The 16068-nt window shown below is 43.8% G+C and overlaps 1 protein-coding gene across 2 annotated transcripts in view; it reads right to left on the bottom strand.

The window, feature by feature from the left end:
- Window positions 1–16068, bottom strand: part of PRRX1 (paired related homeobox 1) — a 517861-nt gene that overhangs the window by 31044 nt on the left and 470749 nt on the right. The window contains exons 3-4 of one of the 2 annotated variants that reach the window (XM_044085274.1): window positions 6387–6568; window positions 6119–6226 (exon numbers count right to left, since the gene is read on the bottom strand). In XM_044085274.1, the coding sequence (XP_043941209.1) occupies window positions 6127–6226; window positions 6387–6568 (282 nt within the window). In that variant the 3' untranslated portion in view covers window positions 6119–6126. The remainder of the gene's footprint in view (window positions 1–6118; window positions 6227–6386; window positions 6569–16068) is intronic. The other variant, XM_044085273.1, reaches the window with a different exon arrangement.

The following is a 16068-nucleotide window of genomic DNA, read 5'->3' as shown; positions in this document are numbered from 1 at the left end:
TCTGCTTTAATGATTAATTAACTATACAAAAGTAAGGAATGCTGACAACAGTGGAATACTTCATGATGTACTGCATTGCAAATGTATATAACGCTTTATTTATATATGACATTTCTTCTTACTGTTATTCTGTTGTACTACACATCAGATTAATTTTATAGTATCATACAAAATGAATTCTGGTTTCAGAACCTGTCACCATTTGTGCAGTGGGGAGGGTATAGTGGCAGCAGTTAAGTTTACATGGCAGGATAGTCATTTTCATGTGTCATTTGCTTATGATATATTTTGCCTGAAAATGTTTGTTCATTACTGTTTTGATGTTGTAGATATCTACCATCTGTAGGAGTGGTAATCCATGTAGCATTGCTTTTTGTCAAATGTTCACTGATGGTGTACATACTAGTTTTACAGGGATGAAATGCATATACATGCAACCTCCCCACACCCAAACCCTCATATCAACTAAACAGAATGCTGTATCAATGAAGTTAATTCACAGTAGTTAAAGATCAAATGAGTCATACACATCTGCTATTGATAGGCTAGGTGATAGTGTAACTGATATAGAGGTGGGGCTACCATGAGAACTGTATGGTGAGTTAGTCAAATGTTTTCACCTACTTGGTGCAGGGGATCCTGCTGTCACTGATCTGACTGTGATCGTGACCTTGAATGTGATGTTTTATTAGATGTAGATGACCTTTGACATGGCCTGAGTGAAATGTGTTATGATTGTTCACTTTGACTACTGACACTACTGTCCTCAGAAGCAATGGTAGTATCATGTGATCTCCTCCCCCATATCCTGACAATACCCTTTCTTCTGCCCTTGTTAAGACTGACTCCAAATTGACTCCGGTATGTCCTAACTAGGTACAAATAGATGCGGGCACTGAAGCTTGGTGTGCCACCATACTGTGCATTAGTGTGACCATGGCATTATCCTTACTGTCTAGCATTTCAAAATAGTGCTGGAAATTATCTTGCATACGCTGGAGGAATCTGACCATTTCCACCTATCTGTGGTAGTACTCTGAGCCCTAACAATGTCATGGCACATTTCCTGTTGGGCAGCCAATGCTTTACATGTTTCCTAGGGTAGCTGTAAAACATTTCGGTGCCCGGCTCCCTATTGTAAAGGTGTTCCTGTGGACACTGTGGCCTCTGAATATCTGCCATCATCTTCAAAGTGTTCCTCTGGGTTAGGAGATACTGGTGTAGAGGTCAGGAGTTTTCCCCTGGTACAGCTGTGACTGACATGTCAAGTTGTGCTTGACTTTAAGTTGCAGCATCACTTTCTGTAACATTGCTAACATGCTGTGGGGTGAGTGAACCTGTCATTAAACTTGGGGACTCCCTGCCAGTTCTCTTAGGCTGCCTGATAAATATAACTATATCAGCAGCAGCATTAGCCAGAACACCCATTCTTCTGCTGACGTCATACAGAATGTGTTGGCATAGTCAAACTATTTGTTTCTGATGCTGAGTATATAAAACATTATTAGAAAAATGTACTAATAATAATAGTAATACAACAGCATATGGTATAATATGCTTATAAGCAGGTGAGTGGCACATTTACCATACACACTGCCTTCATCTCTGTATTTGCTGACGTGCAAGGCTCACCTAATTGTAACAAACTGTGACATGTTTAATTACATAATTCCTTGTCAGCATTCAATTTTCTCTATATAACTGTGTGTTATTGATTTTAAACCAACCTTCACTGTTTACAGTGGAGTTAATTGTGCCAACATATATTTCATAATGTAACAAATCCGAGGGGACTATATGATACAGATGTAGGTGCATGTTCAAGGCTGTTGTGCAGCATATACCTGAAGGGCAAAACTTCATTTAATGACAAACCAAATGACAGGGAAATGTTTTCACTGCCAGTTAAGGAAGCACAAGTCAGAAGTGCAAATACTGATTAATTTTTCTGATGTATTTGGAGTCTGAGGAATAAGTGTTAATCACAGAAATGGTGTTTAACTGGGCTGTTATAGTATGTGGATCAGTCTTAATTTTATGGAGACAAAATTAACATTTTTTGCTACCAGTTAAAGCAGAAATGCTGTTTGTAGAACAGCGTACATTCAGAATTTCTGCGTGTATTTTTCTGATTCAGTCACTGTTTGTAAGAATTATTATTACCTATGCATGCCACATATTTTGCATAGAGCTAACAGAGAGCCAAACAGCTATTTTTGAATGCCAAACATTTAAATTTGCAGTGATGAGTTACATGTTACCTGTAATGGCTTCTATGTAACAAAATATTCTATTTTCTTCTTTCTTATATTTTATTACTTCCTTCTGACTACAGATATTCCTTGAAACAGAGACATGATATCAGCATTGTTACCCTCATAGTGTCTGATCCTCTGTTAGGGAACACTGAAATGTAATGTTTGCTTGTTCTCCATGTGTTTCCATGTGTTCTTGGTGGAGTTTCTAGCCTCCAGCTACATGTCAAAGACATGTTAGCTGGGCTGGTGATCTAAACTGTGTCTGTCAGTTTGGATGTCTGAGCGTGTCAAGAAATGGGCAGGTACCTTATCTGGGGTCACTTCCTGCCTGCCTATCAGCCATTGTCAAGATGGGTTCCAGACCACATAAGTATGCACTGGATGAAAGTGGCTGTAGAAAATGGTTGGATGCTACGGATAATGACTATTTTCAAGCTTTATACATAGGTGTATCAGAGGCGGTTTCAAATTGTTTTATCATGGTGTGGATGGGAGGAGAAATGGCATAGGCATTATCCTGAAGGAACAGTATGCTAAGAGTGTTTTGGAGGTGAAAAGAGTGTCGGATAGAGTGATGTTTATGAAGCTGGAAATTGATGGTGTAATGATGAATGTTGTTAGTGCATATGCTCCACAAGTTGGGTGTGCGATGGATGAGAAAGAAAAATTTTGGAGTGAGTTGGATGAAGTGGTGACTGTACCCAAGGGTGAGAGACTGGTGATTGGAGCAGATTTCAATAGGCATGTTGGTGAAGGGAACAGAGGGGATGAGGAAGTGATGGGTAGTTATGGTGTTAAGCAAAGGAATGCAGAAGGTCAGATGGTAGTGGACTTTGTGAAAAGGATGGACATGGCTGTGATGAATACGTATTTTAACAAGAGGGAGGAGCATAGAGTGACATACAAGAGTGGAGTAAGATGCACACAGGTGGATTATATCTTATGTAGAAGGGCCAATCTGAAGGAGGTTGGAGATTGTAAAGTGGTGGCAGGGGAAAGTGTAGTTAGGCAGCATAGGATGGTGGTTTGTAGGATGACATTGGTGATCAAGAAGAGGAGGATGAGTGTGAGGGCAGCACCAAGGATCAAATGGTGGAAATTGAAAAAGGGTAATTGTGAGGTGATGTTCAGGGAAGAGTTAAGACAGGCACTGGGTGGCAGTGAAGAGTTACCAAATAGCTGGGTAACTACAGCAGAGCTAGTAAAAGAGATGGCTAGAAGGGTGCTTGGTGTGACATCTGGAAAGAGGAAGGAGGACAAGGAGACCTGGTGGTGGAATGAAGAAGTACAGGAGAGTATACAGAGAAAGAAGTTGGCGAAGAAGAAGTGGGATTGTCAAAGAGATGAAGAAAGTAGACAAGAGTATAAGGAGATGAGGTGCATGGAAAAGAGAGAGGTGGCAAAGGCTAAGGATAAGGCATATGAAGAGTTGTATAAAAGGTTGGACACTAAGGAGGGAGAAAAGGACCTGTACCAATTGGCGAGACAGAGAGACCGAGCTAGTAAAGATGTGCAGCAAGTAAGGGTGATAAAGGATAATGAGGGAAACATACTCACAAGCGAGGAGAGTGTGTTGAGCAGATGGAAAGAGTACTTTGAGGGGCTTATGAATGAAGAGAATGAGAGGGAGAGAAGGTTGGATGATGTGCGGATAGTGAATCATGAAGTGCAGTGAATTAGCAAGGAGGAAGTAAGGATAGCTATGAAGAGGATGAAGAATGGAAAGGCTGTTGGTCCAGGTGACATACCTGTGGAAGCATGGAGGTGTTTAGGTGAAATGGCAGTGGAGTTTTTAACTAGATTGTTTAATGAAATCTTAGAAAGTGAGAGGATGCCTGAGGAATGGAGAAAAAGTGTTTTGATACCGATTTTTAAGAATAAGGGTGATGTGCAGAGCTGTAGTAACTACAGAGGGATTAAACTGATTAGTCACAGCATGAAGTTATGGGAAAGAGTAGTGGAAACTAGGTTAAGAAGGGAAGTGATGATTAGTGATCAACAGTATGGTTTCATGCCAAAAAAGAGCACTACAGATGTGATGTTTGCTCTGAGAGTGTTGATGGAGAAGTACAGAGAAGGTCAGAAGGAGTTGCATTGTGTCTTTGTGGATTTAGAGAAAGCACATGACAGGGTGCGTAGAGAGGAGTTGTGGTATTGTATGAGGAAGTTGGGAGTGTCAGAGAAGTATGTAAGAGTGGTACAGGATATGTACAAGGGTAGTGTGACAGCGGTGAGGTCTGCAGTGGGAGTGACGGATGCGTTTAAGGTGGAGGTGGGATTACATCAAAGATCAGCTATGAGCCCTTTCTTATTTGCAATGGTGATGGACAGGTTGACAGACGAGATCAGACAGGAGTCCCCGTGGACTATGATGTTTGCAGATGACATTGTGATCTGTAGTGAGAGTAGGGAACAGGTGGAGGAGAACCTGGAGAGGTGGAGATATGCTCTAGAGAGAAGAGGAATGAAGGTCAGCAGGACTAAGACAGAATATATGTGTGTGAATGAGAGGGAGGATAGAGAAATGGTGAGGATGCAAGGAGTAGAGGTGGCAAAGGTGAATGAGTTTAAGTACTTGGGATCAACAGTTCAGAGTAATGTTGAGTGTGGAAGAGAGGTGAAGTAGAGAGTACAGGCAGGATGGAGTGGGTGGAGAAGAATGTCAGGAGTGATTTGTGACAGACAAGTACCAGTAAGAATGAAAGGGAAGGTCTACAAGAGGGTAGTGAGACCAGCTATGTTATATGGGTTGGAGACAGTGGCATTGACAAAAAGGCAGGAGTCAGAGCTTGACGTGGCACAGTTGAAGATGTTAAGATTTGCACTGGGTGTGACAAGGATTGACAGGATTAGGAATAAGTATATTAGAGGGTCAGCCCAGGTTAGAAGGTTTGGAGAAAAAGCCAGAGAGGCAAGATTACGTTGGTTTGGACATGTGCTGAGGAGGGATGCAGAGTATATTGGGAAAAAGATGCTAAGGATGAAGCTGCCAGGTAATAGGAAAAGAGGAAGGCCTAAGATAAGGTTTATGGATGTGATGAGAGAGGACATGCAAGTGGTTGGTGTGACACAGCAAGATGCAGAGGACAAGAAGAAATGGAAACAGTTGATCTGTTGTGGTGACCCCTAACGGGAGTAGCTGAAAGAAGAAGATACATACCAAGGTTCGGGGCTAACTTTTGGTCAGCTGGTGCCCTAGGCAAAAGAATAGCGCCCCCTCACACCACCTGATGCTCTCCTCCTGGTCTACCTACACTATCCAGATGACTTTTTCTTCCATTTTCTCACACTTTGTTTTACTCTTCAATTTTTCCTGTGTTAATTCAACACATTTTAAAGAAACCATTTCTTTACTACATAAAAATAAACAAATAAATACTGGAAAAGTGCCCCTGCTAGAATGGTGCCCTAGGTAGCTGCTTAGTTGGCCTATGCCTAAAGTCGGCTACGTCAATGTTAAACACATAACTGACCACCTTTAAGCTCTGTATACTGGCCTGTTACAGGTCTCATACATGTTACCATTCTGTCTGTAATACTGACCTATTTTTTGATTTGCAAGCAGTGTGAATGACCAAGGATGACCACCCATCAAGCAGTCTGCACCCTGTAGTGATGGCCAGTCACATGACAGTCAACAATCCATGAATGACAGCCCAGTGTTGTAACAGCTACACTCTTTGAGTTCACAGCAGGGATTGCTAGACAAACTAGGAACTCATTATGCATTCTTAGATAATAGCTCCTCCTGTTCTAATTAGGTGCTACAAGAAAATGTCCCAGAAATAAAACAGTATCCCCATGATTACAACCCTTACGTTCCTTTCCTGACAGCAGTTAGTTTTTCATTATTTACTTACTTATGTATTTATTTAAAACTGGTAACTTCATGGGCCCCATTAAACGTGCAGTCTTTTTTCAGAGGACATCTGAGGTGGTAGTTATACTGGCTACAGCATGTGATTGTTCTGAAATATAATTTATTGAAATATTTTTTACAAGTTTACAGTTGAGATTGTATCATTAAAAGTTGCTGTTATACGATTTCCTTTCATCTAGAATTATAATGCCGTAAAAGCTGTTACAGTGGCACAGGTGTGCGATTATACATGGCATGCATGTTGTTACCTGTAAGTTGAGGCTGTCCCCCAGGATAGGTAGTCATTGGGTCTAGGAGCTGGCCGAGGTACAATAGGCTGTTCCACAGCTGTCAAGTCCCCTGTGTAAGATTTCAAAAGAGAAGCATTTTTGGTAGCCAACAAGGCCCTCTCATTTCTTCGAAACTTTGCCCGTCTGTTCTGAAACCACACCTGTGAAAAAAAGTTAGGAGTGAGTGAGACCATTCTATATTTGCAAAGCTCTAACTTTCTCAGAGGACATGGGAAACAACTTTCATCTTTAAATGAGTAGGTGAAATTGAACTATGGTCACAATGTCAAGAATTCCTGATACAGTGATGTGAAGTATTATACCACATGGTTACAGATTCCCAACTATGAAAAGTGATATCAGGACCCAAAGAGAGTGGTAAGAAGCAATCAATGACTAATAGGTTGTCCACAGTATGACCACACAGACAGAATGACCACAGTATGACCACACAGACAGAACGAGATATGTTTTCAGATTTATGTGTCCTAGCATGAGGCACTTTACGCTTCTGCCCATCCAATCAAACTTGGACAGGCCATTTACACACAATAGTTGGATTATTTTTTCACATTCCTCTACCAATTTACTAATGTTCACACATACCTTACTAGTACTTAATACGATTATGAATGGATGTATCATACTGTAAAACAATATAAACATTTATATACTTAGTATTTCTTTACTTCAGAGTTCATAACACACCATATTTTTGGCATTACTTTCAATAACATTTTTTGTTATACAGTTTATTCTATGCCACCAAATATGCAGACGACTGCAGACTTGGGAACATTGTCCTTAACCCTACTGATATCACTTCCTATCAAACAGCACTTAATGTTGCACATAGATGGATCAATAGAAATTAGGCTGTCTTGAACCTTAAAAAATACAACGTTCTGACATTTGGCAACTCCCTCCACCAAATAGAGACAGAGCTAACATGGGGCAAAGTTACTGGGAGGGGTCATAATCATGTAGTTGGGCAATAATTGCATTCAGAAGTGGGAGCTGACACTGCATTTACAGTCAAGCTGAAGCAGTTTGCTACAGTTTTCAAAGAGGAAAAAGGAACTTTTTTTATGTTTTTGGTTCTCTAGTTGAAGTGGACCTTTATTTTTTGAGGAGGTACCAGAATGCATAGCTATGGCACTGCCACCAACTTTTTATACTATTAATGGTGTAAAAAGTACAGTTGTGTACACTTACCATAAATGTAGATGTTCAAGTGTATTCACTGTTACAATTATCACATTTAGGGTTATCTCTGCCAGGGTAGCTCTCAGCCAGCCCTACCAGAGGCTTAGTATTTCTGTGTTGGATGCTGTTGCTTCAGGACTGATGTCAGGTCATCAGTAGTATAAAGTAAGGCAGCCGGCACCATCACATCATTTTTTATTGCCCTAACTGTCAGGAGCCCCCAAGTGGGAGCCAGGATATGGTAGAAGAACCCCACCAGTAGAAAGTACATACCAAAAAGTTCCTTGTAAGGAAAGAGAGAGAAGAAGAGGGGGCAGGAGGGAGGGTAACCAGGACTGCAACAGTGAATACACTCGAACATCTACATTTATGGTGAGTGTACACAACTGTACTATGTTCTTCATATTTCACTGTTACAGTCATCACATTTGGGTTGATTCCCAAAGCTGAGGAAAAGGGTGGAGGCAGTCAAGGAGACTAGGGGCTGGCTAGGATGCCCTGCAAGACTGCAGTGGCAAAGGCTGCCCTGGATTTGGAGAAGATAGGCAGGTGGTAATGCTTGGTGAAGGTGTGAACAGATGCCCATGTGGCAGCCTCCAGGATGTCCCTGGTGGGGACTCCTCTGAGGAAAGTTGCAGAGGTGGAGGCTGCTCTGGTAGAGTGAGCACTGACCCCCTTAGGGGGAGGTTTTCCCTTGTTGCTTGTAACAGAAATGGATGCAGTGTGATATCCATTTGGAAATGGTTTGTTTGGATATGGCTTTGCCCTTTGCCCCTGCAGCAAAGCTGACTAGCAATTGATCAGTCTTTCTGAATGGTTTAGTCATGTCTAGATAGAATGTGATCTGTCTGTGCACATCTAGAGAGTGCATGATCCTTTCACCTTGTTTTGTGGGTTAGGGAAAAGGGGGGGGGGGCAAATGAATGGAGTGGTTGAGAGCCACACTGGACACCACTTTGGGCATGAAGGATGGGTTAGTCCTGAGGGACACCCTGTCAGCATGGAAGATGATGAAGGGCTCTACAGCCATGAGTGCTTGTAGCTCAGACACTCTTCTGGCTGAAGTGATGGCTAGAAACAAGGCTGTCTTCCAGGAGAGAAACTTTAAATCTGCTGAAGATGCTGGTTCAAAGGGGGGGGGGCAGGGTGAGCTTTTCCAACACAAAGTTTAGGTCCCAAGCTGGGGAAGGTGCTCTTCTGGGTGGCCTCAAGTTGCTAACCCCTCTTAAGAAAGTACAGTTGTGTACACTTACCATAAATGTAGATGTTCCGAGTGTATTCACTGTTGCAGTCATCACATTTGGGTTACCTGCCTGCAGGTAGCCCTGAGTCGGCCTGAATACCAGAGCCTTGGGATTTCTGCATCTGATGCTGTCGCTTCTTCCATGGCATCAGGACATCATGGGTATAAAACATGCAGCCAATGCCATTACATCAGTTTTTCTTGCCCAAGATGTCAGAAGCCCCCTAAATAGGAAGCAATTACATGGTGTGGAACACCCCCAGCAAAAAGCAAATACCAATGATATAACGTATGCCAAACAAAAAGGATAGGTAGAAGTTAAGAGAAGTCAGGGGGCAGGAGGGAGGGTAACCAGGACTGCAACAGTGAATACACTTGAACATCTACATTTATGGTAAGTGCACACAACTGTACTATGTTCTACGTGTTTCACTGTTGCAGTCATCACATTTGGGTTGATTCCCAAAGCTGAGGATGGGTGGAGGCAGTCAGGAAGCATTAGGGCTGGCAAGCAGGCCCTGTAAGACTGCTGTAGCAAAATCCAGCTCTGGATTTAGAAAGGATAGGTAAGTGGTGATGCTTGGTGAAGGTGTGTACAGAGCTCCAGGTTGCAGCTTCCAGTATGTCCCTGGCAGGGACTCCCCTGAGAAATGCTGTAGAGGTTGACATAGCCCTAGGGGGATGTGTTCTGATCCCCTGTGGGGCAGGTTTCCCATGATGTTTGCAGCAGAAATGGATGCAGTGTGCTATCCATGTAGAAATGGTTTGCCCTCTGCCCCTGTAGCAAAACTGACTAGCAGCTGATTAGATTTTCAGAAAGGTTTAACACTGCCCAGATAGAACCTAAGCTGCCTGTGCACATCCAAGGAGTGCAGGATCCTTTCCCCTGTATTCTGAGGGTTAGGGAAAATGGTTGGCAAATGAATGGATTGGTTTAAAGTCACACTAGATACCACCTTTGGCATAAATGATGGGTTATTCCTAAGGGAACCCTATCCACATGGAAGAAAATGAAGGGTTTCATGGCCATAAGTGCCTGCAATTCAGACACTCTTCTTGCTGAAGTGATGGCTAGAGGTAAAGCTGTTTTCCAGGAGAGGAATTTTAACTCTGCTGAAGCAGCAGGTTCAAAGGGTGGAAGCGTGAGTTTTTCCAATACAAAGTTAAGGTCCCAGGCTGGAGTGGGAACTCTCCTGGGGGGGGGTCTTAAATTTTTGGCTCCTCTCAAGAACTGTTTGATCTGAGAATGAGAGAAGAGGGGTGGCTCAGTATTGTAATGAGCTGAGATGGCAGAGGTATGAATCTTAACTGAAGAGAAGGATAGGCGTTTGTGGAACACTTCTGTTAAGTAAAATAGTATATGAGGTAATCTGGGCACATTTGTGTCCATTCCTTGAGACTGGCTCCAAGAACAGTATGTTTCCACTTTTCTGAATAGGATTTTCTAGTAATAGGCCTTTTTGCCTCCAGGATGACATCTAGCACCTGTTTACTGAGGGTTGAGGGGATGAACCAGGCTGCTAGGTTCAGTGTTTGTAACTGAGGATGCAAAATCTGGCCCTCCTGCTGGGACAGCAGGGAGGGGGTCTGATGCAGGTACCATGGTCCTGTTTGATCTTTAGTAGAACCTTTGAGAGGAGGGGCAGAGGGGGAAAGACATAGATTGAGAGGTTTTCCCATATAAAGGATAGAGCATCAACTTTCCATGCTTGGCTGTGGGTAGTTCTGCTGCAATATTTGCTCAATTGAAAGTTCTGAGGGAAGCAAAGAGGTCCACCTCTGGTGCCCCCCCACCTGTGGATCAGCAGCTTGAATGATTTGGATTCCAGGTTCCATTTGTGCGGGTCCATTAGATTTTTGCTTAAGTCATCTGCCAGTGAATTTAGTTTACCTGGCAGGCATTGAGCTTGCAGGTGCACTTGGTTGCTCAAGGCTGTGTCCCACAGAGCCATGGCTAACCTGCAGAGTGGGCAGGAAAGGTTTCCCCCCTGCTTGTTTATGTACCACATAACTGTGGTGTTGTCTGTCTTTATCAATAGTTGCCCTGGAAGAATAAGACGTTTGAAGGCTGTCAGAGCATTCTGTACAGCTAACATTTCTTTTTGATTGATATGCAGGTGCATTTGCTTTGGGCTCCATTTGCCTTGAATACCTTGTCTTGCCATGTGAGCCCCCCCATGCATAGCCTGATGCATCTGTTGTTAGGGTTTGGGTGGCAGGAGGTAGAGTGAAAGGGAGTCCTTTGTTGTGGTAGCAGGCCTCTGCCCACCAAAGAAACTCTGCCCTTAGGCAAGGAATGATAAGAATCACTGTTTCCAGGTCCTGAGAAAGTTGACACCAGAGACTTTTTAAGTACCACTGAAGTTTCCTCATATACGGTCTTGCATATGGAATTAGTAGAATGCAAGAGGCTATGAACCCTAGGGCTTGCAGTATTTTTCTTGCAGATAGCTGGGTTTTAGTGGCCAGTAGATTGAAGTAGTTTGTCAAATACATTTGTTTTTCTGCAGTGAGGAATGCCATCTGGGAAGGTGTATTCAAGCTTGCTCCCAAGAATACAATCTGTTGGCTGGGTACCTGATGTAATTTCTTTTTGTTGATAGTGTACCCCAGTGAAGTTAGAAGTCTCTTTACAAATGTCAGGTGCTGGAGTAACAATTCCTGACTGCCTGCCTGAATCAGGCAATCGTGCAAGTATGTGTAAATTTGAATTTTTCTCTGCCTGCAATATGCAATGGCTGGAAGCTAGGCATTTTGTGAATACCCTGGGTGCAGAAGATAAGCCAAAGGAAGTGCAGAGAATGCATAGACCCTGCTTTGAAACTTAGGTATTTCCTGCAAGATTCCCTTATGGGGATGTGCAAATAAGCTTCTTTTAAGTCTAGGGTGACCAGCCAGGAGTCCTTGGCTAGCACAGGAAGCAGCAGATGGAGGGTAGGCATCTTAAACCTTGGAACCACCAGGAAGGTGTTGAGAATAGACAGATCCAGGATAGGGTGCCAAGAGTTTTCTTTCCTGGGTACCAGAAACAGTCTGGAGTAAAAACCTTGTCCCCTATGCTCTGCTGGGACAGATTGAATAGCCTTGATACTGAGGAGAAGGTACTTGTTTTTGGGCCTCTGCCCACTGATTTGGGGGGGAGGTCTGGCCATCCACTTGGGGTTGGCAGTGAGTGGAAGTAGAATCTGCATCCCTGGGATACAAACTTCAAGACCCATCTGTCCTGGATGATGTACTCACTTTTTCTGCATGTAGGGCAAGTTTTCCTCCTAAGGGTGCAAGTACTGGGGCAAGGCTTGGAAGGGTTAAGGATAAGTCATTGTGAGATTTTACCAAAGGATGTTGGCTTACTAATCCCTGCTTTAGCGGTGGGAGCACTCCATTGCTTAGATCTGCGCATACCCTGAGACTGTATTCGTGTCGGTATGCTGCCCTTGGGTAAGGACTGAGAGGTCTGTTAGGGACTGGAAAGGACCAGTTTTTAGAAGGCCAATGCCTACTGAATCTAGGTGGCTGTGCCTGTAGGAAATACTTAACAGTTTGCATAGATTTAGCTTTTTCCTCCATCTTTTTGAGGACTTCTTCTGCTTTATTGCCAAAGAGGCATTCTTGATTTAGTGGTGCATCTAGTAATTTTGCTTAGACATAGTCTGACAAGATATGTTCCTTAAGCCAAGCATGCCTTCTAAGAACAGACCCAGTGACAGCAGCCCTGCAAGATGCTTCTAAGGTATCAAAACCACAATGCAAAGTATGATTTCCAACTTGGTTAGCAGAATGCGTTAACATTTGTAAATCTTTATGTTCGGCACAATCAGGACTCAACGTCATTTCCTACTTAAGTATCTCCATGATATATTGCTGGTACTTTAATATATGAAACTGGCAATTTAAAGCCTTGATGGCAAGAGTAGCAGAGATGTATAACTTCTTACCCCATCTGTCTAAAGGGGTAGGGCTTTTGGCTGTTGTAGCCTTAATGCCTTTGGGTCTCTGTGAAATGGTCTCTGGATCCGCAGTAGGATTCTTAAAGAGAAACTTGTGGGAATCAGGTACTCTGTAGTACCTGTCAAGTTTCCTGGCCACTGGAGGCAAGGTATCAGGGGTAAGGCTGGATTCCAGGAAGACATCATCTACAATCTCCAGAACAGGGGGGTATAGATAGAGGCCTGTGCTGAGGCAAGTCTAAAAATTTGCTGAGTCTCTTTTTGGACTTTGGGTAGTCCTGGCATTCCCAGCAGAAATGCTCTTAAGGTATGCAAAGTTTCACCAAAAGAAAAATCCTCTGGAGGGGAGGCAGTGGGGATGGAATCCTCTGCATCTGAATCCTCATAGGTAGATAAGGGAATGTCCTGGTAATCAGAGGGATCAGAGTCGTCAGGCTCCCGGTCTGTAGAATCAGAAGGAAAATCAATCCTTTGTCTTACAGAGGGGGAAGGCTGGCTTCCCCTAATTAAAGTTATAAGGACTTCAGCCATTCTAAGCATTTGTTTCCGTGGCATGAGAGCTTCAGTGTGCGCTATGGTTGTCGGTTTTCTAGGCGAAGTGTGAACTCTGAGCCTGAGAAACCTGGTAGTTTTAGTCAAAAATGAAGATGTCGGTTTAATATGAACATTAGAAGGTTGGAATACACCCTCAGAAGCCAGTACCTGCACAGCGGCTCTGGGCCCATCCAAAGTAGAAACATACACAGGCTCCATAGTCGAAGAAGCAGCTTGCAGCATAGGGTCTCAGCAGAGGCCTGCAAATCTGTACAAGTGTGCATCAGGGGCTGCAAAGGCACCTCACTGAGTACTGGCCAATGCGGTCTGTCTCTGTCTTTATCCTTACGTTTTTCGGAAGATCGGTAGTCGGATGGCTGAGCGAAGCCATTTTGGAATATGGAGAAAGAGAGCAAAATAATTTAGCAACAAAAATAGCCTGACGACAAATAGTTTGGGCGTTGAACAAGGCACAAAACCGACAGCGAGGAACATTGTGGTCTGGGCCTAAACAGATGATGCAGTAAGAATGAAAATCTCTGTGAGGTATTTGCTTTCCACAGGCAAGACAATGATTACTTTTTCTGACATCGGTTAGAGCAAGAAAAAAGGATCCCCAATGGGATACTTTTCTTTTAGAAGACTTCAGGTCTGAAACTAGAAAAACGAAAATTTCAGGAGGTGGCCGACTGGCACTTGCAAACTGCTTCTTCTTCGGACACTGCACAGCAAGAAAGACTGATGTAATGGCATCAGCTGCATGTTTTATACCCATGACATCCTGATGTCATGGAAGAAGGGACAGCGTCCGAAGCAGAAATCCCAAGACTCTGGTATTCAGACCAACTGAGGGCTACCTGCAGGAAGATAACCCAAATGTGATGACTGCAACAGTGAAACATGAAGAACATCTGTTTGATTAGAGGGTGTGAGAAAAGTGGGTGCTCAGTGTTGCAATGAGCAAAGATAGCAGAGGCATGAATTTTAACAGAGGAAAAGGAGAGACCACTGTATAGCAGGTCAGTTAGGATGATAATCCAGGATGAGAGGTAGGGAGGGCTGTGCCATATCGGCTCTCTTAGCCTGAATCCAGGTGCAGAACCTTTTCCATTTGTCATCATAAGACTTTCTAGTGCTAGGGTGTCTAGCCTCACATATAACATCTAGAACCTGTTTACTGAGATTGGCAGATTGATCAGTGGTCAGGGAATAAGCCAGGCTGCCAAATTGAGGGTCTGCAATTGGGAATGCATTAATTCTCCTTCCCTCTAGGTCAGGACGGTTGGAGTCTGAGGGAGATGCCATAGTGGCAGTTGGGACAGGCTGTGCAGCAGTGTGTACCAGTGCTGGTGAGGCCAGCCAGGAGCAATCAGAATTGTCCTTGGTTTTTCCTCCCTTATTTTGAGCAGTACCCTGATAATGAGAGGTAGTGGGGATAATGCATAGAACGAGAGGTTGATCCAGGGGAAGGATAGGGCATCCACTTTCCAGGCCATGCAGCTCCCTGGTGCAGAACTTGCTGAGCTGATGGTTGGAGTGGGAAGCAAAGAGGTCGACCTTCAGGGTTCCCCCATTTCTGTGTTATTAGGGTGAAGGTTCTTTGGTCTAGCTGCCACTCGTGTGGGTCCAGAAGATTTCTGCTTAAGTTGTCTGCCAGAGAGTTTAGAGAGCCTGGCAGGAATTGTGCTAAACAGGTGCAGTTGCATGGCTGGGGCTGTGTGCCAAAGGGTTATGGCCAGCCTGCAGAGAGGGTAGGACGGAGTCCCTCCCTGCTTGTTGATATACCACATCACAGTGGTGTTGTCTGTTTTGATCAGGAGAGCCCCTGAGGAGAGAAGGGGCCTGAAAGCTGTCAATGCATGCTGGACAGCTAACATATCTTTTTGATTGATGTGCAGATGTATTTGCTGTGGGCTCCATTGGCTCTGTATGCACCTGCCATCCAGGTGTGCATCCCAGGCATAGTCTGATGCATCTGAGGTGAGGGTCTGGGTGGCGGGGTGTGGTGAGAAAGGTAGTCCCTTGTTGTGGGAGCATGCTGCTGCCCAACAAAGAAAATCTTTCCTTAGGCAAGGTATCATTGGTATAAGAGTTTCCAGTTCTTGAGAGTGTTGACACCAAAGGCTTTTAGGTACCATTGAAATTTCATCATATGCAGTCTGGCATATGGAATGAGTTGAAAGCAAGATGCCATGAACCCAGAGCTTGCAGGATTTTCCTTGCAGATAACTGGGGTCTGGTGGCGAGTTGAGAGAAGTAGGCTGTCAAGTAAGTTTGCTTTTCTGGTGTAAGGAATGCCATCTGGGATGCTGTGTCCAGGCTTGCTCCCAGGAATATAATCCTTTGGGTGGGTACTAGTTGGATTTCTTTTCATTGACAGTGTACCCTAGGGAGGTCAGAAGGGACTTTACAAAGGCCAGGTGATTGAGCAGCTTTTCCTGGCTGTCTGCCTGAATTAGGCAGTCATCTAAGTATGGGTAAATTTGTATATATCTTTGTCTGCAAAAAGCAATGTCGGGAGCCAGACATTTTGTGAAAACTCTGGGAGCAGTAGATAAGCCAAAGGGAAGCACAGAGAACTGAAAGTGCAGAAATCCTGCCCTGAAACATAGATATTTCCTGCATGATTCTCTGACAGGAATGTGGAGGTAGGGCTCTTTTAGGTCTAGGGTTGCTAGCCAAGCATTCTTGGAGAGCATAGGTAGTAGTTGCTGGAGGGTGAGCATTTTGA

Source organism: Protopterus annectens, chromosome 10.part0 (genome assembly GCF_019279795.1).
Source record: "Protopterus annectens isolate FY-2018-M chromosome 10.part0, PAN1.0, whole genome shotgun sequence".
In the NCBI taxonomy this organism is placed as follows: domain Eukaryota; kingdom Metazoa; phylum Chordata; order Ceratodontiformes; family Protopteridae; genus Protopterus; species Protopterus annectens.
This window is presented reverse-complemented; position numbering and strand designations above follow the sequence as displayed.